Source organism: Lactuca saligna, chromosome 8 (genome assembly GCF_052625555.1).
Source record: "Lactuca saligna cultivar CGN05327 chromosome 8, ASM5262555v1, whole genome shotgun sequence".
Lineage (NCBI taxonomy): Eukaryota > Viridiplantae > Streptophyta > Magnoliopsida > Asterales > Asteraceae > Lactuca > Lactuca saligna.
In genome coordinates this window covers 281,722,492-281,747,178 of record NC_136424.1, presented here as the reverse complement: position 1 = coordinate 281,747,178, position 24,687 = coordinate 281,722,492, and the positions used below count along the sequence as shown (strand labels likewise).

The window sequence follows — 24,687 nt, the reverse complement described above, 5'->3', positions numbered from 1 at the left end:
TTTGAAGAAGTGTGTGTTCTCTCATAAGTTCTTCCAAGAGCATTTGGTGTTGTGTGAAGCATTTGAGGCATCACACTTGGGGTGCTAGGCTCACAAGGTTTCAAGGAACACAAACAACGACAAGGTAAGTTATTCTATCTATACTATAAGTTAAAATTGGTCCCCATGTATACTAGATAGGAATATAACCTTGGAATTCAACTTTGCATGATAATTAGACAAACATAGATCCAAGGTTATTAGGGTTGCATGTACACTTAGGAAGTGTTAGAATGCTCAAAACCCATCAGGAGATTCCATAACGGGGCGTGTAGGGTGAGTGGGACGACATGATGTTACTCTTGTGGCCAGCCAGGCCACATGAGTAAAGACTGCCCTAAGAAGAGCTTGATATGTTTCCACTGTAATTAGACAGGCCATAAAATGGCTGAATGCCCTAGGTTGCAGGGAGGAGGAGGAACGGTGGCGGCGCTCGCACCCGTCATCCTGAGGATCAACGATGACCGCCTTAACAAGGCGGATATTCTGACGGTGAATAGCCGTGTGTTCCAACTGACTACCGAGGAGGCTCGGGTTGCACCAGATGTTGTGACTGGTATGTATCTAATACCTTACTGCTTATTGTAATTGTGTGGCTTATGTTTATATCGTGGTTGTTCAAGAACTTTTTAGTCAATGGTATGGGTGCTCATGTTTTGTTCGATTCGGGTGCTACCCAATCATTCGTGTCTCTTGCGCTTAGAAAGAAATTCCGGGACACGCCAAGGGCCTTGGACTCCCCACTCGAGGTTGAGATTACAGCAGATTGCACATTTAGTGCTGCGAGGGTGTATCGGGACTATGTCCTAAATGTACTTGGGGAAAGATTTCGATTCGACCTAGTTCCAATACTGTTGCGGGGACTGAAGGTGATTGTCGGGATGGGTTGGCTGAGAGTCAATGGGGCCATGATCGATTGCGAGCGACAGTTGGTTCGGGGTTAAACTCCCAGTGGGGGAGAGCTGGTTATTCATGGTGAGGGGACCTCGCAAGGACCAATCCTCTGTACAGCTGTGAGAGCAAGGTGGTTTCTTCAGTTGGGTTGCATGGGGGTTTTTGGCTTATGTTGCGTATACAAGGGTAGGGGCCACGATGGATGTGGGCAGTGTTCCAGTTGTCCAGGAATTTCAGGATGTTTTCCCCGAAGAATTGCCAGGGGTGACTCCGGAGAGACAGGTGGAGTTCCGTATTGACTTAGTACCAGGTGCCGCCCTAATAGCAAAGGTGCCATATCGGTTGGCACCACCTAAGATGCAAGAGTTATTTGCGCAGCTTCAAGAACTGTGAGACTGTGGGTTCATTCGTCCAAGTAGCTCTCCGTGGGGCGCACCAATCCTTTTTGTCAAAAAGAAAGACGGGACGCACTGGATGTACATTGATTATAGGGAGCTGAACAAGCTGACAGTGAAGTACCGCTATCCTTTGCCAAGGATCGACGATTTGTTTGATCAACTTCAAGGTGCATCTTGGTTCTCCAAGATTGATCTCAGGTCCGGGTATCATCAGATGAGGATTAGGGAAGAGGATATACCGGAGACAGCTTTCAGAACTCGGTACGGGCATTATGAGTTTGTGGTGATGCCATTCATACTCACCAATGCTCCGACAACATTCATGGACCTCATGAATAGGGTATGCAGAACGATGTTGGATCAGTAAGTGATCATTTTTATCGACGATATCCTGGTTTACTCCAAAACCAGGGAGCATCACGGACAACATTTGAGGGAAGTACTAGAGACTTTGAGGGCGGGGAAACTCTTTGCAAAGTTCTCCAAATGTGACTTCTGGCTGCGGGAAGTGCAGCTTTTGGGGCATGTCATCAATCAAAAAGGTATTTCGGTTGATCCAGTAAAGGTGGAGGTGGTGATGCGATGGGGGGTACCGAGAAACTCCTCGGAAATCCGTAGCTTTCATGGTTTAGCAGAATACTATCGGAGATTCATCCAGGATTTCTCCAAGATTGCTATGCCATTGACGCATTTGACCAAGAAGAATGTGACTTTTCGGTGGGATGACGGTCAGCAGGAGGATTTTAAGACTCTGAGGCAGAGATTATGCAAGGCTCCAGTCCTTGTACTGCTTGAAGGATTGGATAATACGGTAGTATATTGTGACGCATCGATTTCAAGATTGGGTGCAGTGTTGATGCAATGAGGGCATGTGATTTCCTATGCCTCGAGGCAGTTAAATCCTCCCAAGGCAAATTACCCCACACATGACCTGGAACTAAGGGCGGAGGTGTTCACCCTCAAGATTTAGAGACACTGTCTGTATGGGGTGCGGTTTACCATCTATACCAATCACAAGAGTCTAAAGTATTTGATGGATCAGCAGAACCTTAATATGTGACAGAGGACATGGTTGGACATAGTTAAAGATTATGATTGCGAAATCCTGTATCACCCAGGGAAAGCCAACGTGGTGGCTGATGCCTTCAGTCGCAAGGCGATAGGGTCCCCGATTAGGGACATTTGTATGACGATGATGGTGATGTCACCTTTGTTGGAAATGATCAGAGCGGCATAGGTTGAAGGGGCAAAGAAGGAAAACTAGAAATCGGAGAAAATACGGGGTCAGTATCCATTGTTCGTTAAGGATAGCCGTGACCTTTTGACTGAATGTGGGCGAGTGTGGGTATATTTGGCTGGGGGAGTGTGGCAAAGGCTGTTGGAGGAGGCTCATAAGTCTAAGTTCTCTATACACCCAGGTGCAACAAAGATGTATAGAGACTTGAGGGTTAGTTACTACTGGTCCTGCATGAAACGAGAAATCGCTTGGTTCGTGGAGCGATGCTTGACCTGCAGGAAGGTCAAGGCCGAGCACTAGCGACCTCATGGAAAGGTTTAGCCGCTACCCATACCCATGTGGAAGTGGGAGGAGATCACTATGGACTTTATTACAAAGCTACCGAGGACGACGAGGGGGGTGGATGCCATATGCTTCATTGCTGACAGACTAACGAAGAGTTGCCATTTCATTCCAATCACCGAGAGCATATCCGCATAAAAGTTAGCAGACATTTATGTTCGAGAAGTGGTGGTCAGGCACAGGGTGCCGATGTCGGTGGTTTCTGATACGGATGTTCGGTTTACATCCAGATTTTGGAAAAAGTTTCACAAAGAACTGGGTACCCAGCTGCATTTCAGTACATCATATCCCCCTCAAACTGATGGTCAGAGCGAGAGAACGATCCATATATTAGAAGACATGCTACGTGCATGCGTGCTAGATTTCAGGGGATGTTGGGATACATATATCCCACTGACAGAGTTCTCATATAATAACATTTACCATGCCAGTATTGATCGAGCCCCATTCGAGATGTTATATGGTCGGAGGTGCAGGACCCCCATATGTTGGGACGAGGTCGGTCATCGGGTCATGGGGAGCACGGAAGTGGTACTTAAGACAACCGGGTTGATTAAGCAGGTGTGCAACCGACTGCGGGTCGCGCAGAGCCGACAGAAAAGTTATGCCGACCGATGGCGATCAGATCTTGAGTTTCAAGTGGGGGATTTTGTCTTATTAAAGGTGTCACCCTGGAAGGGGATTATTAGGTTCCATAACAAAGGCATGTTGGGTCCTCAATTTATAGGTCCGTTCAGGATCCTAGCTTGAGTAGTCAAGGTGGCCTATCGATTGGAGCTCCCCGAGGAGCTTCATCAGATTCACAACACCTTCCACGTATCCTAGCTTCGGAAGTGTATTGCTGACGAGTCAACGGTTATACCCTTGGATGACATTCTGGTGGATGGGGGATTGAATTATGTCGAAAGGCCAATTTCCATAATAGACAGGATGACGAAGATGCTTTGGAATAAGGTGGTAAAGATGGTAAAGGTGTAATGCCAACATCAAAGGGGCTCCGAGTGGACTTGGGAGCCCGAGGAGGAGATGTGGGAACATTACCATGATCCTTTTGCGTCCACGGACTTCGAGGGCGAAGTCTAGTTCAATTGGGGGAGAGTTGTAACATCCAAAATAAAAAGTTATGTCATGAACCCCCTTTAAAATTTGAATTGTTGCATTTTTGGTCCCTTAGTACGCTGGGCGTACTTAGGAGTACACTTAGCGTACTAGGGCCTTTTATAGACGCGGGTGTTGGGAGGTACGCTGGGAGTACCAAGGTGTACGCAGGGCGTACACGTCAGGGGCCAGAAAACCCTAATGACGGACTTGAGGCCTATATAAACGACTTTAAGCCCTTGGGGCTAAACCCTGGAGAGCCTCCATGTCACACCCCCAAACCGGAACGGCAGAAACATTTGGGGGCGGATGACTTCATGTGGTAACGTAACAAATGAGTACATAGTAAAGAAAGCAATACAACCATCATATATATAATTGAAAGTTTACATTGTTTAAAAGAGTACATGTTCAAAACCAATTACAATATGATGTCAAAATATGAATTTAAAGTAGTGTCACAATCAGGAATCTTGTGCCTTGTAACTACAATACTTAAGTCAAATTATGAATCCAAACATAAGAGCATGTATGATGCTTATTCTATGACAACAAAATTTGTAATCAAACACACCATACAAGCATTACAAATAGTCAACAAGCAATTGGAAACCCTATAAGTTCTTGTTTAGGTCCATTTTGGTCTAGGACTTCCTTATTGGGCCCAATGGACCAATAAGCTTCCAATTAGACCAAATTGGGCTTAGAACTCTTAAATGGGCTCTATTTGGACCCACTTCCATTTCTTTCAACATTTTGGGCCATATTGGGCCTAGAATGAAATAAATCAATTATATGAACCATTTTTGGGCCATATTTAACCTAATGTAGTCCTAATAGGTCATAAGGGTCATATTTACGGTTATTTGGACCAAAAATCACTCAACATAATCAAGAGATTGGGCTTAAGCCTTTAAGGCCCAAAACTCACTTCTCTTTCTCTAATTCTCGGCGCAAGTGGGATAAACAAGAAAAAGAAAAAAAAAGAGAGAATGAAATTAAAAGAGTTGACTTTTAAGTTGACACCTCATGAATATCCAACATATCTCTAAGTATTATCTCCCATATATCCATGCATAGTTTCATGTATCAAGGCAAGCTCATCTCTCCCCCCTCTCTCTTTTCATTTGGCCGAGAGCCTCCCAAACATACACACTTCATCCAATTTTCTTAAACCAACTCTCTCAAAAAACATCCTCACCTTCCTTTATCAAATTTTTGAGACTTAAGAGCTTTTCAAAGAGATTTTTCCACAAAAATCATCATCCAAGGTAAGTTCATACTTAAATCTATGATCTAGACTCCTTGTTCTATCTAAAAATCTCTTCTTAACTCATATGAAATCATGATCTTGTATCTTATAACCCCCCTAAACTCGAGATCTTCCAAGGAAAGGTTGCTAGGGCCGAAATAGCAACAAACTCTTCTCTTTTCTTCTTCAAATCGAAACCACAACTCAAGGTGAGCTTCATACCCCCTATTTTTTGGTTTTATAAGTTTTGTGGGGGGAGAATACAAGCAAATGTGTAGATCTATGTGTATATGTATGCCTTGTGTGATTTCTATGTTTATATTTGTGTTTTTGTGTGATTATGATGTTGGATCTAGTCAAAAAGCCCTTAAAACCCGAGATTTACTTTGGGTTATATGATACTAGCATAAATTATATTACTACATACAAATCATTTCTAGGAAAATAACCATGTTGTTTAATATTAACTTCTTTGGGCTAAAAACTCATTGTTGGACTCAAAATGTTAAAAATATAAAGTTAAAGGGCCCAAAATGACAAGATATAAATTCTGATGGTTGAAATATGTCAAAACTGTTTCAATAATGTATTTTCTGAAAATATATTCTTTTGAGGGATTAAAATGTAAAATATTAAGCATAATGGGCCAAAAATGGATTTTTCAGCCCAATAAAGCCCAATATACGAGATTTTCAAATTTGAGGGGCTGAGACTGTATTTTTCTGTAAAACAGGGGTCTACTAGTGCTCCAAGTCCATTTCAAGGGTTAAAAATGCTTTTCATATTTAAAAAGGACCAAAGATGCAAAAAATTTCTATTTTGGGCCAAAAGTGTAAAAGTTGCGAAAAAATGAGGTTTCAGCCGAGAAAACTTCATTTTGAGGGACTAAAATTGTTTTTCAAATAAATTTGAGCTGAAAAACACCTTTTCAACAAGTTTTGATACTAAAATGTCAAGAAAAATGGTTTAAGGACTAAAATAGAAATTCTTTTATACAAAGGGTCAAAATTGTAAATTATCCAAAAGAAAGGGGCTGCAAAAGGAAAATTCTAATGTTGTAACAAATAAATCCGTTATGATAAAATACTAGTACCATGACTACAGATGAAACATAATACACCTTCAACACCAAAATCGTTATCAAACGAATTGATTTGGTCTCGAATCAACAACGAATCAAAAATTAATACACGGCGAAACTTCAATACACACGCGGGAATTCACCAGAAGTCAATACACATGCAGAAATTCACCAGAAGTCAATACACATTTGAGAATTCACCAGACGTCGATACACCATCTTGGGGCCCGAAAGTTTCAAATCGTGCTTGTTGGGCCTAGGTAGTCCAATGACATGATCTTTAGGCCCAAAGGTAACTCGCTTACATGTCGTTGGGCTTGTATGACCTAATTTTGTGTAAAAGGACTTTCAATGGCTTTTGTGCTATTGGGCCCCAAGGGTCCTTTGGTACTGCCAGCAAAGTCGAGAATTCACCAATGCGAGTCGGGCCAAGGGCCCTTCGCATTCACGATAGCCTTGAACAACCTATGGAAATATCGGGGGTTCGCACCCTCTCTTCTGCTTGGTTGTGGGGCTATGAGAAGTCGGGGTGGTTGGATTAAGTGAATGATACAGACGACGCCTAAAGGATCGTTTGTATAGTTGTAACCTAGTCGTTTTCATTAATGCGTGTTTATAACGATTCACAAACCATATTTAATCCAATGACACATGGAATTATCGAATACACACGTCATAACGGTATAAGAAATTATATAATGCGTAATTCGAAGTATTAGGAAAACATCGGGTTTTCCTAGGGTTTTCAATACATACGCCTGCAAGATGCATACCAAGTCTAGCAATTTTTCTTACATTTATAGAAACAAACAAGCATACTTACGGATCTTCACACTTTTTATACGATACGATTTTCAGAAAATATCGGATTTTCTGGTGGTCTTTTTTTCAAAACAGTACAAACCATTTTATTTCAAACATTACTTATGAACTCACCAACATTTCATATGTTGACGTTTTTCAAAATGCTTGTATTCTCAGGTAACAGGTAAATCGAAGGGAAAAATGTATTCAGTGATGTCATGTTCTTTATTTAACTAGTATCGAACAATCTACTTTTGGGAATGTAATGTTTTGAAACAATGTACTAAATGTAAACACTACTAGTTGTACTATTTCAATGCATGGTGATGAATCATGTTATGTTTCATTTATATTCACTGTGATGGTATTCAATTGAGTCACAACAGCCCTTGGACGTTTCCACCGTCTGGTTCGGGGGTGTGACAGGTTGGTGTCAGAGCTTTGTTTATAGTGAACTAGCATATCTAACCACACATTGATATGCAACTGTAAACCAAAAGAGGGACTAACACAATTCTGAACAAAACAAGTAAAACACAACAGTAAAACACCCTTGCTTGCATTAGGAATAAAAACATAACGCTGAACCAAACAAGATAATGCTAGTATCCTGGTTAATTCAGGACTGTTCTTAGTGGTATCAAGGAGTGGATGTAGCTTGATCAACTACATTCTCTCCATGGTATAACTAACACCTGTTCTGATGAGATTGCGATAGCTAGGGAATCTAAAACTATACCCCTTCGACACCAAAAAGAGGATGCCTGCTTAGTCTGTACAATAGTTGTAGCATCCTAGGGATAATATTAGTGAACTTTTGCGTATTTTTGTTATGATATTACCAATTGCTATGCATTGCGAATCTATGATTGTATGCTGAGTTGTAGAAGTACTTAAACTCGTACCATACACCTAGTCAGTAGGATCACAACCTCACAGAACCCCCAAACACTCAACATATTTCCGTTTCATGACAAAAAGATGCCTCGCCGACCTACTCGCGGAAACCCTAGACCAACCCCACCCGAAGTTGACTCCACTGCATTCCAGGCGGCCGTATCTGATGCGGTCACCACAGCTATGGCAGAAATTCACGTAGGGAACAACGGAGGAGGCAACGGACAAGGTGCCGGGGGTTCAATCAACAGAGTGAATCAAGGACCCACCAAAACATGTACCTACAAGGACTTCACAAACGCCAAACCACGAACCTTTAATGGTACTGGAGGAGTGATCACCCTGAAGCAATGGATCAAGAAGGTGGAATCGGTATTCGAGATATGAGATTGTCCTGAAGAGATGAAGGTGAAGTTTGCAGCCTGCACTTTCGTTGACCAAGCGCTCACTTGGTGGAATGAACATGTGGAAGCCATGACACTCCCCGTAGCCAACTCCATACCATGGGCAGAAATGAAGGAAATGCTGAAGGCTGAATACTACCCTCGTGGTGAGATTCAGAAAATGGAGCAAGAACTGTGGAACCTCACCGTACGAAATGCTGATATCGATGCCTACATATCAAGATTTAGTGAAATATCTCTGCTATGCCCGGGCATGATCACCTCAGAAGGAAAGAATAGGGATGTTATTTGGGTCGGAACCGAACCGAACCGACCCGAACCCGAATAAACCGAAAACCGAATAAGGGTAATTGTATGAACCGAAAACCGAACCAAATAAGCAATACGGGTTCGGTTTGGTTCGGGTATTATTCGGTTCGGTTCGGTTCCAACCCGAATAACCCAAATAACATGTACAAGATGATTAAGGAGTCAAATAACCCGAATAACCCAAATAACCCAAATTACATTTACAAATAACACATTGAAAGATTGAGTAGTAGATTAAGATAAAAATACTTACTTGAGTTTCTTGATTTAGAACCTAATTTTCCATGACTTGAATGGAGTTTGATCACAATAGAAACTAGAAAACGAGGATGAGGAGATGATTTTTTTTCCAAATGCAAGGGCAGATTTTTTTCTTATCGTTAATGGACTTTGAACTTTGAACTAGTGATGATTGATCAAAGATTCCAGGTTATCGCAACTCGCAAGGGAAGCAGATACAACTCGCAAGGATGAGAAAAACCTCAATCGATCAAAGAGTAATGTCGTCGATTTGGTGTAATACGCTACTGTCGAGTTGGTGTAATATGCTACCGGATGATCGAATATCGATTTCGTTGATTTTTTATGGTGTATTACGTGGGTATTTTGGGTAACGATCGATAGAACACAAGACCGAATAAGAAATCGTGCAAGGGAAAAAAATATGAATTTTCATATTCGGTTCGGTCCTTTTGGACCAAATAAGCCCTTATTCGGGTAACCGGACCGAATAACCCGAAAACCGAATAAGCCTTATACATATACCCGAAAACCGAATCGAATTGCTTATTCGGGTCTAATTCGGTTCGGTTCGATTCGGTTCTCGGTTCGGTTCGGGTTTTCGGGCCAAATTCTCATCCCTAGGAAAGAAGATTGAGCGATTCATCTGGGGACTAACCTCTCCGATCCAAGGGAACGTGATAGCTGCAAAAACCCGAAACTTTTGACAGTGCAAAAAGATTGGCGAAGAAGCTGTATGACCACAACAACAAGAAGGATGAGAAGCCAGCGGAGGCTGAAGGCAAGAAGGAAGGTGATGGAAAGAAGGGGAAGAACAACAAAAGAAAGGGGCGTCAAGGATCCGAGACCTCCAAGAAGCAACAGACAGTGGCGATCAATTTTGCTACCGCGCAAGTGATGGGTTTTGAGCATTCTAACACTTCCTAAGTGTACATGCAACCCTAATAACCTTGGATCTATGTTTGTCTAATTTGTCATGCAAAGTTGAATTCCAAGGTTATATCCTATCTAGCATACATGGGGAACAATTTTAACATAAAGTACAGATAGAATAACTTACCTTGTTGTTGCTTGTGTTCCTTGAAACCTTGTGAGCCTAGCACCTCAAGTGGTGATGCCTCAAATGCTTCACACAACACCAAATGCTCTTGGAAGAACTTATGAGAGTATACTCACTTCTTCAAATCGGCTAAGCCCTCTATTTCTTTGTTGCAACCGATTTTGGTGGAGATTATGCTTCTTATATAGTGTTGACACATCTAGGGTTAAACCCTAATGTATCATGACTCTTCATTTCCATGATCCATGGGTTTGTAACTCCCATGGAGCATCCATGGAGCATCCTATGGGTGGAACCCAACTTGATGATCCATGGAGCCTTTTAGCCCACTATACAAGATATGGATGATTTACTTAATCAACCCATATATTTAATTAGTTATCTTTTTGATCACTTAATTAATTCTAAATTAATTCTTGATCAAACTAATCAAATAATATTATTAATATATTAGAACTTATAATATATTAATAATCTCCAAGCGTTATTTCTCTCATTTAGTCTATCCAATTGCATGGTGCCATGCAACCCAAATGGACCATGCCGGGTCGGGTCAAGTACATACCAGAAATAGTTATGGACTTAGACACTTTATCCAACAGTCTCCCACTTGGATAAGTCTAGTAACTATTACTGCAAGTATGACTTCAGGAACCGATCGGCAATCGTAGCTCTTTACAAGGTTTCTCGAAACTTGAGAAGATGATGGTACGCCATTTAAGATAAGTGATCATATAATCCTCTGTTCTAGATATCAGTCGGACAAATACATGGAACAATGTCTTACTTATTGTCCAACATTTGTTTCCCGATTTCCGATTTGTTTGACAAAGAACTTTATTGAACACATCAATCTAGTTCTGACCGGGCCCGGTACATAGGTCAAAACAAAATCATCGAGGGGCCCAGATATCAGCTTCTAATCCAAGAAGGAACAGATAAACTTCGACTCATATGTTTGTTCTACTACTTATTGAATTACACATAAGAGCACGATTTTATAACATCGAGTTACCAATGCGTTTTTCGTACAATTAATGCATAACCAACTCGTAAGTAACAAATCATATCTCTAGGTTTAAAGACTTATATGATATTACCGTCTCACGATCACTCGAGATAGAATTCCATGAAGTGATTCCAGTGAGCGTGGGTTGAGTCCAATGCTCAGAACTTATGAGCACTCATGATTGTTGTAGCCTTGTCCCAGACCTCTACATCCAAACATGACAGTCTTGATTCATACCTATTTCCGACATATGACCGACTGTGGAGGTTTGAATAATATGTTATACCAAACAAAATTATTCTGGAAGTCAAAACATGCAAAAGAAATATAGTAAACGATCGACAAGAGATAGCAACACTTTACTTATAAATAAAACACTTTTATTCATCATCAAATGTCAATTACACTTTACAAATTTCGAGATTATCTAACTACTAAATCTAATATCATCCTTCAGCCCTATGCTCCGAGCATGCTGGAGATGCTTAACCCGAGTCAGTCCCTTCGTGAGGGGATCTGCTGGATTCTCATCTGATGATACCCTCTTTGCCACGAGGAGTCCTTCTTCGATCCGATGTCTGATGAAATGGTATTTTCTGTCGATGTGTCTGGATCTCCCGTGATCCCTTGGTTCCTTGGCTAAGGCAACAGCACTTTCACTATCACAGAAAATTTCCATCGGCTCTTTAATAGCTGGTACAACTCCAAGGTCTCCAATGAAGTTCCTCAGCCATAAAGCCTCCTTTGCTGCTTCACTAGCTGCAATATACTCTGATTCACAAGTAGAATCTGCCACTGTCTCTTGCTTGGAACTCTTCCAAGAAATTGCTCCTCCATTTAGGGTAAAGACCCAGCCCGACTGAGAGCGGAATTTATCCCTATCAGTCTGGAAGCTAGCATCACTATACCCTACAACTATCAAGTCATCACTCCCACCGAGGGTAAGGACCCAGTCCTTAGTCCTTCGCAGGTACTTGAGAATATTCTTTACCGCAGTCCAGTGTGCCTTGCCAGGGTTCCCCTGAAACCTGCTAACCATGCTCAAGGCAAAGGCTACATCAGGTCGAGTACACGTCATAGCATACATGATCGAACCTACAGCCGAAGCATAAGGTAATCGACTCATTTCTGCTATCTCAGCCTCAGTGCTAGGGCTTTGTGTCTTACTCAGCTTGGCGCTACTTTGGATGGGCAACTCTCCTTTCTTGGAGTTTTGCATTCTGAATCTCTTCAGAATCTTCTCCAAGTAGGTACTTTGACTAAGTCCAATTAGTCTTTTACTCCGATCTCTCAAGATTCTTATCCCCAAAATATAGGCAGCTTCACCAAGGTCCTTCATAGCGAAACACTTTCCAAGCCAGGACTTTACTTCCTGCAGGGTTGGAATGTCGTTTCCTATGAGTAGTATGTCATCCACATACAATACCAAAAAGCTAACTATACTCCCACTAGCCTTGACATATACACAAGATTCATCTTCACTCCTAGAAAAGCCAAATTCCTTGACCTTTTCATCAAAGCAAAGATTCCATCTGCGAGGTGCTTGCTTTAATCCATAAATGGATTTCTCAAGCTTACACACTCTATTAGGGTACTCGTTACTGACAAAACCCTCTGGCTGACTCATGTAAACATCTTCAGCCAACTTCCCATTAAGGAAAGCGGTTTTGACATCCATTTGCCAAATTTCATAGTCATGAAATGCGGCTATGGCTAACAGAACCCGAATAGACTTAATCTTGGCTACTGGAGAAAAGGTCTCATCATAATCCACTCCAGGAATTTGAGAGAAACCCTTTGCAACCAGTCTAGCCTTATAAGTGTGTACTTTACCATCCATGTCGGTCTTCTTTTTGAAGACCCATTTGCACCCTACAGTCTTTCGACCTGGTACATTCTCAACCAAGTTCCAAACTTGATTGTCATACATGGATTGTATCTCGCTATCCATAGCCTCTTTCCATTTGGCAGACTCGGGGCCCGCCATGGCTTCCTCGTAGCTGTTAGGGTCATCTTGACTTACTAGTGTCTCATCACTAATAAGTGTCTCACCTTCTGCAGTAATATGGAATCCATAGTAATGCTCAGGTGCACTCCTAACTCTCGTGGAACGCCTCAGAGGTACAGATTCGTCAATTGGCTCAACAGGAGTTTCCTCCTCAAGTTGAGGGCTAGAGTTTGAAGTTCCTTCACCACTTGACTCTTGAATTTCTTCAAGATCAACTTGCCTCCCACTGTCTCCTTGGCTTATAAACTCTCTTTCTCGAAAGACTCCTCTTCTTGCTACAAAGACCACGTTGTCACTAGGTCTGTAGAAGAGGTAACCAAAGGAATGCTGTGGGTAGCCGATGAAAATACACCTCTCGCTTCGGGGTTCGAGCTTATCATGAGTCTCGCGTCTCACGAAAGCCTCGCATCCCCAAATCTTGATGTGGTCTAGTTTAGGTACTTTACCAGTCCACATCTCGTGAGGAGTTTTGGCAACTTTCTTTGTAGGGACTAGATTAAGGATATGGGCGGCAGTCTCTAAGGCATACCCCCAGAATGAGATTGGTAGCGAAGCTGAACTCATCATGGAACGAACCATGTCCAACAAGGTTCGATTACGCCTCTCAGCCACACCATTCAACTGCGGTGTCCTGGGAGGTGTCAATTGTGAGACAATCCCACATTCCTTTAGATAGTCGAGGAACTCTGAACTAAGATACTCACCACCTCGATCGGATCGAAGCATCTTAATGTTCCTGCCCAATTGATTCTCGACTTCCTGTTTAAATTCCTTAAACTTCTCGAAAGTCTCTGACTTATGCTTGATTAAGTAGACATATCCATATCTGCTGTAATCATCGGTAAAAGTCAAATAATAACGATTAGCATCTCTCGTGGCATGTTTGAATGGTCCACACACATCCGTGTGTATAAGGTCCAACAAACCTTCACCCCTTTCACATGAGCATGTGAAGGGTGACTTTGTCATTTTTCCAAGTAAGCATGATTCGCAACTATCATTTGACTTTAGGTCAAACGACTCCAAGACTCCATCCTTTTGGAGTTGGCCTATGCGTTTCTTGCTTATATGTCCAAGACGATAATGCCATAATGATGCTTTATCCATGTTATTATTATTAGTAGAATCAATACACAAAACATTATTTCCTAAGTTATCTACAATAGATACGGCTTCATACACACCATCACAAGGTAATGCTTTAAAATAAAGTACATTATTAAAGAAAGCATTAATCGAACCAACTTCATTATCAAACGAAAAGGTGAAACCTTGTTTGTACAATGCATGAAAGGAAATAATATTTCTTGCCATTTCTGGCGAATAACAACATTTATTCAAATCTAAATTTAACCCACTACTTAGCGATAAAGTATAAACTCCAATCTTGGTGACATGTGTAACTTTCCTATTCCCCATGATTAAGTTTATTCTTCCTTGCTCCACATTCTCACTTCTTCCTAGTCCCTGCAAGTCACAACAAATATGAATACCGCAACCTATATCAAGGACCCAAGATTTCGAATGGAGTGAGTTATTAGAAATGATAGTGTAAATACCTGCATGGTTGGGTTTGACTTTCCCATCCTTTACATCTTGCTGGTACTTTGGGCAGTTCCGCTTCCGATGAGCTTTTTCGTGGCAATAGAAGCATTCAGCCTCTTTTGGGTCAGAAGAAGGAGTAATGAAACCTTTCTTGGTTCCACTTGAAGAAGAGCCATCAAGGGTCCGAGCCTTGGTACCCTTTGAAGATCTCTTTCTCTTCCTCCCTCGACTCTGCCCGATTGCCAAGACCGGAGTTGTTTCTGGAGTAGGAGTGATAGCAACCGACTTCCCCTTAAGACCTGTTTCTGCGGTCTTGAGAAGTCCCTGAAGTTTGCTGAGGGTGACCTCTTCCTTGTTCATGTGATATGTCATGCGGAATTGATCATAGCACGATGGTAAGGAGTGCAAAATGATATCTATTGCAAGCTCCTCAGGGAAGTTCACATTGAGCTTCAGCAACCGATCCACATACCTTTGCATTTTCTGCATGTGGCTCGTGACGGACTCTCCGTCCTTCATCATGGTTGTTATCATGGAGCAGATGACTTCGTACCTCTCTTGTCGTGCACTTTGATGGTATCTTTCCATCAAATCTTGGTGCATTTCATAAGGGTAGAAGTCTTCATAAGACTTTTGGAGTTCAGCTGTCATGGTGGCTAACATGATGCAAGCCACCTTGGTTGCATCTCTTTCATGAGTATGAAAGTCAGCGATCTCCTGGGGAGTTGCAGTGGACTCGTCAATTTCCTTAAGCTCCTTGTCAAGGAAATATTCTTTGTCCTCGTAGCGGGTAATCATCCTGATGTTTCTGATCCACTTATTGAAGTTGGATCCATCAAAGGTGACTTTCCCACATAGACTCATAAGAGTAAAGGAGCCATTAGGATTTGAGCCAGAAGCATTGTTTGAAGACATCTGAAAAGAAGAACAAGTTTAGTTTAGATTTAAGAGAGTCCTTAATAAAACACCCAAATGTAATATTAAGGCTAGGATCCAATCACAATATAATATAACTTAGAAGAGGTATGCCGTAATCTAAGCTATACCATATTTGAAAGGTAGGTGAATGACGATTCACCAATTTCCACCACGAAAACCGAAATATTAAATATTTAGTTTTTATTGGTTTTAGAAATTCCTAGATTCTTTGAGATCCAATGAACTTTTCAAAGGCATGTTTCGATCTCGGGAGTGCCCTCCAGGTTTTGTGACTGGGATGCCGAGGATCACAAAACGAGGTGTGAAGTAACCATGCAAATCACTTGGTACCTTTAAAGTTTATCACTCAATCGATGTGCCGGTAAACCACACACGCTCCACCGATACTATAATAAACCTTAAGTCACCCTTTACCTACCTTGTTAAGTCCAAGTTAGTGTGCCGGTTAACCACACACGCTCCACTAACGACTCAGACAAAGTGTAAAGTGTAATTTCATGGATTAGCACCTTATTCACATTTTTCCTAAAGTAACTAAGATTGGGAATTTAATAAACATTTAGTTACTTTATGTATTCATCATACTTTGAATGAGAATTTATAAGTCCTTGTCTTACCCGTTCGGCTAACGACCCTCCACCAGTCAAGCAAGCGGTGGGTGAGAATATACACCCATTAAGTCACCATTTTATAGGCAACAACCTTATACCCACCTTATAGACCGGCTTCGTGAATGAGGCGTACTAGCGGTAAGACGACTTGTTCTTATACATATATATATAATTATTAAATTATCATAATATAAGTATAAGGGTTGAATTTTAACTTTTAAAATTCTAGGGGTTGGAACTAAAGTTTTAACTTAACTTTACTTGTTCCAAAACTTGAGGGCAAGTTTTGTAACTTTCAAAACTTTTCATTTCTTGTAACTTATGAGTTTAATAGAGTCATAAAATGAAGACTCTTCATTTTTATAACTCTTGTGTTTTCTTAATGGTTTTTTAACTCAAGTGACTCTTGGTTTTCCATAACTTAAGGATAAGTTATGGACTCCATTAAAACACATTATGATCAAGAATTAAACTACCAAATAGGTTACAAATAATTCCTATGATCATCTAAAACTTCATAAGAACAAGAACATGAGTATGAACATAATCAAAAATTACATAAAACTTTGTAATTTTGATAACTAGTTGTTGTAAATGAATTAGCAAAACATTACACCACCAAAAGCAAGTTTATATTTACTAAAACAGTTTAGGGTAATGTTTCTAATTCATTTTCCAGCAATTGAATCGAAATTCTGCACTCATTCGACCCTACTCGCCGAGTGCATGAACATGACTCGCCGAGTTGGTTGAAGATACACATGGACTCGACGAGTCCCCCCCATGGACTCGACGAGTCCGATCGCAGACAGCAAATTTTCGATCCTGTTTTCAACTTTTAAGCACAAATAAGAACAAACAAGCCTAGGCTCTGATACCACTGATGGGTTTTGAGCATTCTAACACTTCCTAAGTGTACATGCAACCCTAATAACCTTGGATCTATGTTTGTCTAATTTGTCATGCAAAGTTGAATTCCAAGGTTATATCCTATCTAGCATACATGGGGAACAATTTTAACATAAAGTATAGATAGAATAACTTACATTGTTGTTGCTTGTGTTCCTTGAAACCTTGTGAGCCTAGCACCTCAAGTGGTGATGCCTCAAATGCTTCACACAACACCAAATGCTCTTGGAAGAACTTATGAGAGTATACTCACTTCTTCAAATCGGCTAAGCCCTCTATTTCTTTGTTGCAACCGATTTTGGTGGAGATTATGCTTCTTATATAGTGTTGACACATCTAGGGTTAAACCCTAATGTATCATGACTCTTCATTTCCATGACCCATGGGTTTGTAACTCCCATGGAGCATCCATGGAGCATCCTATGGGTGGAACCCAACTTGATGATCCATGGAGCCTTTTAGCCCACTATACAAGATATGGATGATTTACTTAATCAACCCATATATTTAATTAGTTATCTTTTTGATCACTTAATTAATTCTAAATTAATTCTTGATCAAACTAATCAAATAATATTATTAATATATTAGAACTTATAATATATTAATAATCTCCAAGCGTTATTTCTCTCATTTAGTCTATCCAATTGCATGGTGCCATGCAACCCAAATGGACCATGCCGGGTCGGGTCAAGTACATACCAGAAATAGTTATGGACTTAGACACTTTATCCAACAGCAAGTTCCAGCTACACCACATGCTCCAGCCTCAGCTGCTCCAAATGCTCGTAGATCTTATTCCGGTAATCTTCCCAAGTGCAACAAGTGCGGTTTCCATCATAATGGAGAATGCAAGGATCTGCAATGCACCAGTTGCAACCGGAAGGGGCACACGGCAAGGTACTGCCGGACTTACCCTCCTCAAAATCAACAACAGGGAAGCAACAACAACAACAACCACAATAACAACAACAACAACACCAACAATGGCGGCAACAATGCCGGACCTAGCCACACTTGCTATGGTTGTGGAAGGACTGGGCATTTCCGTCGAAACTGCCCCAACAACAACAATCCCGGAAATGGAGGAACCGGAAGAGTGCTGGCCATGGGTCAGGGAGAAGCAATTCAGGATCCCGTTGTTGTTACCGGTACGTTTCCCTTAAACTGCACGTATGCATACATCCTATTTGACACCGGAGCAGAGCGAAGTTTTGTGAGCAATAAGTTTAAGCATTTGTTAAAACAACAACCCCAGAAGCTCAATGAAACCTTTACGGTGAAAATGGCCAATGGGAAAACCAAATCCACTGGGGAAATCTACATCAGATGTACCCTAACTCTAAATCAACACGTCTTTCAAATAGACTTGATGCCCGTTTCCATTAGGAGTTTCGATGTGATTATTGGCATGGACTGGTTAAGCCCCCCACCATGCTGAAATTATGTGTCACGAGAAGGCCGTTTGCCTTCATCTTCCCAATCACGAAACCCTAGTTATTTACGGAGACAAACCTAGCACGAACCTCCGCATCATCTCGTGCATCCAGGCACAGAAGTATCTACGGAAGAAAGAATTGACATTCCTGGCTCACATAGTGGATAAAACCAAGGAGGAGACTAACATACGAGATATTCCAGTAGCACGTGAATTCCCAGATGTATTTCCTGAAGATCTTCCTAGAGTACCCCCAGAGAGACAAGTTGAGTTCCGAATTGACCTTGTTCCAGGAGCAAACCCTCTCGTTAAATCGCCCTATCGGCTAGCTCCTGCTGAAATGCAGGAATTGTCCAGCCAACTCAGTGAACTCTTGGATAAGGGATTCATCCGACCTAGTTACTCGCCATGGGGAGCTCCAGTCCTCTTTGTCAAAAAGAAGGACGGATCTTTTAGAATGTGCATTGATTACAGGGAATTAAATAAACTCACTGTCAAAAATCGCTATCCACTCCCACGAATCGACGACCTATTTGACCAGCTCCAAGGAGCTAGTTACTTTTCCAAGATAGACCTACGGTCTGGATACCATTAACTCAAAGTCCGGGAAGAGGATATTCCTAAAACCGCTTTCCGAACTCGTTACGGACATTATGAATTCGTCGTAATGCCCTTCGGTCTAACAAATGCCCCTGCCGCATTTATGGATCTGATGAACCGAATCTGTCGACCATTCCTCGACAACTTTGTCATTGTCTTCATCGATGACATTCTCGTCTATTCCCGAAGCGAAGAAGAGCATGGCCGACATCTCCGACAAATTCTAGAAACTCTACGATCAGAAAAGCTGTACACAAAACTCTCCAAGTGTGAGTTCTAGCTCCGTAGTGTGAACTTCCTAGGGCATGTTGTTAGTCAAGAAAGAATTCATGTGGATCCCTCTAAGGTCAAAGTTGTTGAAGGATTGGCAGTCCCGACAACACCCACGAAAATCCGTCAATTCTTGGGTCTAGCAGGCTACTATAGGAGATTCATTCAAAACTTCTCTAAAATCGCCAAGCCACTTACCTCACTTACGCAAAAGGGCGTACCATTCAAATGGATGGACAAACAACAGGTTGCATTCCGAACCCTGAAGCAAGCCCTTTGTAGTGCCCCGGTACTATCTCTACCGGAGGGAACGGAAGATTTCGTGGTCTATTGTGACGCATCGAATCAAGGCTTAGGTTGTGTTCTCATGCAGTGAGGAAGAGTGATAGCTTACGCATCCCGCCAACTAAAGACGCATGAAGTAAATTATACAACCCATGATCTGGAATTGGGAGCCGTGGTCTTTGCTCTGATGATTTGGAGGCATTACCTTTATGGTACGAAGTGCACCATCTTCACAGAGCACAAAAGTCTCTAGCATATCTTGAATAAAAAAGAGCTGAATATGAGGCAACGAAGATGGGTCGAATTAGTAAACAACTACGAGTGTGAAATCAAGTACCACCCGGGCAAGGCCAACGTGGTAGCTGATGAATTGAGCCGGAAGGAGTACTCTAATCGTCGTGCGAAAACTCTCTCAATCGCCATCCAATCCCACTTAACCATTTAGATTGGAGCAGCCCAATCAGAAACCATGAAGACGGAGAACAGAGCAAGCGAAGCACTACGCGAAATGGAGAAGAATCTAGAGGTAAAAGAGGATGGAGTATACTATTTCATGAACCGTATTTGGGTCCCTAAAATCAGAGGATTTAGGGAGGTAGTCATGAAGGAAGCCCACAAGATGCGATACTCCATCCATCCCGGCTCAGACAAGATGTATTCGGATATTAAACAACACTATTGGTGGCCTAACACGAAGGCGGAAATCACCTCCTATGTTAGTAAGTGCCTTACTTGTGCCAAGGTAAAGGTGGAGTACCAGAAGCCCTCAGGGTTATTTCAGCAACTGGTAATCCCTGAGTGGAAATGGGAAGGGATTTCTATGGATTTCGTGACCAAGCTACCCAAGACGCCGGATGGACTAGACACCATATGGGTAATAGTCGACCGACTGACGAAATCTGCCCATTTCCTACCAATAAAAGAATCCTACAAGATGGAGAGATTGACACGTTTATACATTCGCGAAATCGTGAGACTCCACGGAGTGCCAGTGTCTACTATCTCGGATAGAGACAGTAGGTTCACTTCGCGTTTTTGGCAATCACTCCAAAAAGCACTTGGAACGCATCTCAACATGAGCACCGCTTATCATCCGCAAACGGATGGTCAAAGTGAACGAACCATTCAAACGCTCGAAGACATGCTTCGCGCGTGTGTGATAGACTTTGGGAAGTCTTGGGATACCCACTTACCTTTAGTCAAATTCTCGTACAACAACAATTATCACTCGAGCATCAAGGTCGCTCCTTTCGAAGCATTATACGGTCGTAAGTGTAGGTCACCGTTATGTTGGTTAGTGGTGGGCGACACCCAGCTAGCAAAAACACTTACATTGGATAAGGCGCTAATGGGACCAGAGATCATTCGTGAAACCATGGAAAAGATCATTCAAATCAGAGCTCGATTGCAAGCATCGCGCGACCGACAAAAGAGCTACGCCAATAAACAGTGAAAGCCCATAGAATTTCAGGTCGGGGATCGAGTACTGTTAAAAGTCTCACCCTGGAAAGGAGTTACTCGTTTTGGGAAGCGGGGAAAATTGAACCCACGATACATTGGACCCTTCGAAATCGTCGCCTGAATAGGTCCAGTGGCATATAAACTACAACTACCCGCAGAGCTAAACTGTGTACACCCCGTGTTCCATGTCTCTAATCTAAAGAAGTGTCTATTGGATGAAACACTCATCATTCCCCTTGACGAGATTGAAATCAATGAGAACCTCCTGTTCATTGAAGAACCGGTCGAAATTATGGACAGGGAGGTGAAGCGTACTAAGCAAAGTCATATTCCGATCGTGAAAGTATGGTGGAACGCAAAGCGTGGGCCAGAATTCACGTGGGAACGCGAAGACCAAATGAAGCAAAAGTACCCTCACCTATTCTAGCATTCTCAAATCTAGCTTTCAAAAGAATTTCGGGACGAAATTCCCTCTAACGGGGCGTTGATGTAACAATCAGGAATCTTGTGCCTTGTAACTACAATACTTAAGTCAAATTATGAATCCAAACATAAGAGCATGTATGATGCTTATTCTATGACAACAAAATTTGCAATCAAATACACCATACAAGCATTACAAATAGTTAACAAGCAATTGGAAACCCTAGAAGTTCTTGTTTAGGTCCATTTTGGTCTAGGACTTCCTTATTGGGTCCAATGGACCAATAAGCTTCCATATAGACCATCTTGGGCTTAGAACTGTTAAATGGGCTCTAATTGGACCCACTTCCATTTATTTCAATATTTTGGGCCATATTGGGCCTAGAATGAAATAAATCAATTATATGAACCATTTTTGGGCCATATTTAACCTAATGTAGCCCTAATAGGTCATAAGGATCATATTTACGGTTATTTGGACCAAAAATACTCAACATAATCATAAGATTGGGCTTAAGCCTTTAAGGCCCAAAACTCACTTCTCTTTCTCTAATTCTCGGCCCAAGTGGGATAAACAAAAAAAAAAGAAAAAAAAAAGAAAAGAGAGAATGAAATTAAAAGAGTTGACTTTTAAGTTGACACCTCATGAATATCCAACATATCTCTAAGTATTATCTCCCATATATCCATGCATAGTTTCATGTATCAAGGCAAGCTCATCTCTCCCCCCTCTCTCTTTTCATTTGGCCGAGAGCCTCCCAAACATACACACTTCATCCAATTTTCTTAAACCAACTCTCTCAAAGAACATCCTCACCTTCCTTTATCAAATTTTCGAGACTTAAGTGCTTTTCAAAGAGATTTTTCCACAAAAATCATCATCCAAGGTAAGTTCATACTTAAATCTATGATCTAGACTCCTTGTTCTATCTAAAAATCTCTTCTTAACTCATATGAAATCATGATCTTGTATCTTATAACCCCCCTAAACTCGAGATCTTCCAAGGAAAGGTTGCTAGGGCCGAAATAGCAACAAGCTCTTCTTTTTTCTTCTTCAAATCGAAACCACAACTCAAGATGAGCTTCATACCCCCTATTTTTCGGTTTTATAAGTTTTGTGGGGGGAGAATACAAGCAAATGTGTATATCTATGTGTATATGTATGCCTTGTGTGATTTCTATGTTTATATTTGTGTTTTTGTGTGATTATGATGTTGGATCTAGTCAAAAAGCCCTTAAAACCGAGATTTACTTTGGGTTATATGATACTAGCATAAATTATATTACTACATACAAATCATTTCTAGAAAAATAACCAAGTTGTTTAATATTAACTTCTTTGGGCTAAAAACTCATTGTTGGACTCAAATTGTTAAAAATATAAAGTTAAAGGGCCCAAAATGACAAGATACAAATTCTGACGGTTGAAATATGTCAAAACAGTTTCAATAATGTATTTTCTGGAAATATATTCTTTTGAGGGATTAAAATGTAAAATATTAAGCATAATGGGCCAAAAAAGGATTTTTCGGCCCAATATACGAGATTTTCAAATTTGAGGGGTTGAAACTGTATTTTTCTGTAAAACAGGGGTCTACTAGTGCTCCAAGTCCATTTCAAGGGTTAAAAATGCTTTTCATATTTAAAAAGGACCAAAGATGCAAAAAATTTCTATTTTGGGCCAAAAGTGTAAAAGTTGCGAAAAAATGAGGTTTCAGCCGAGAAAACTTCATTTTGAGGGACTAAAACTGTTTTTCAAATAAATTTGAGCTGAAAAACACCTTTTCAACAAGTTTTGATACTAAAATGTCAAGAAAAATGGTTTAAGGACTAAAATAGAAATTCTTTTATACAAAGGGTCAAAATTGTAAATTAACCAAAAGAAAGGGGCTGCAAAAAGAAAATTCTAATGTTGTAACAAATAAATCCGTTATGATAAAATACTAGTACCACGATTACCGACGAAACATAATAGACCTTCAACACCAAAATCGTTATCAAACAAATTGATTCGGTTTCGAATCAACAACGAATCAAAAATTAATACACGGCGAAACTTCAATACACACACGGGAATTCACCAAAAGTCAATACACACGCAGAAATTCACCAGAAGTCAATACACACGTGAGAATTCACTAGACGTCGATACACCATATTGGGGCCCGAAAGTTTCAAATCATGCTTGTTGGGCCTAGCTAGTCCAATGACATGATCTTTTGGCCCAAAGGTAACTCGCTTACATGTCGTTGGGTCTTGTATGACCTAATTTTGTGTAAAAAGACTTTCAATGACTTTTGTGCTGTTGGGCCCCAAGGGTCCTTTGGTACTGCCAGCAAAGTCGAGAATTCACCAATGCGAGTCGGGCCAAGGGCCTTTCGCATTCACGATAGCCTTGAACAACTTATGGAAATATCGGGGGCTTCGCACCCTCTCGTCTCCTTGGTTGTGGGGCTATGAGAAGTCGGGGTGGTTGGATTAAGTGAATGATACGGACGACGCCTAAGGATGGTTTGTATAGTTGTAACCTAGTCGTTTTCATTAATGCGTGTTTATAACGATTCACAAACCATATTTAATCCAATGACACATGGAATTATCGAATACACACGTCATAACGGTATAAGAAATTATATAATGCGTAATCCGAAGTATTAGGAAAACATCGGGTTTTCCTAGGGTTTTCAATAAATACGCCTGCGAGATGCATACCAAGTCTAACAATTTTTCTTACATTTATAGAAACAAACAAGCATACTTACGGATCTTCACACTTTTTATACGATACTATTTTCAGAAAATATCGGATTTTCTGGTGGTCTTTTTTTCAAAACAATACAAACCGTTTTATTTCAAACATTACTTATGAACTCACCAACATTTCATATGTTGATGTTTTTCAAAATGCTTGTATTCTCAGTTAACAGGTAAATCGAAGGGAAAAATGTATTCAGTGATGTCATGTTGTTTGTTTAACTAGTATCGAACAATCTACTTTTGGGAATGTAATGTTTTGAAATAATGTACTAAATGTAAACACTACTAGTTGTACTATTTCAATGCATGGTGATGAATGATGATATGTTTCATGTATATTCACTGTGATGGTATTCAATTGAGTCACAACAGCCCTC

The 24,687-nt window shown here is 41.0% G+C and overlaps 1 protein-coding gene across 1 annotated transcript; it reads left to right on the top strand.

Moving 5' to 3' along the window:
- Positions 1-423: 423 nt before the first annotated feature.
- Positions 424-1,326, top strand: LOC145010697 (uncharacterized). The gene is made up of 3 exons (XM_078969205.1): positions 424-595; positions 673-967; positions 1,077-1,326. Exons 1-3 carry the CDS (start codon positions 424-426, stop codon positions 1,324-1,326), a joined length of 717 nt encoding a protein of 238 aa, XP_078825331.1.
- Positions 1,327-24,687: the final 23,361 nt, after the last annotated feature.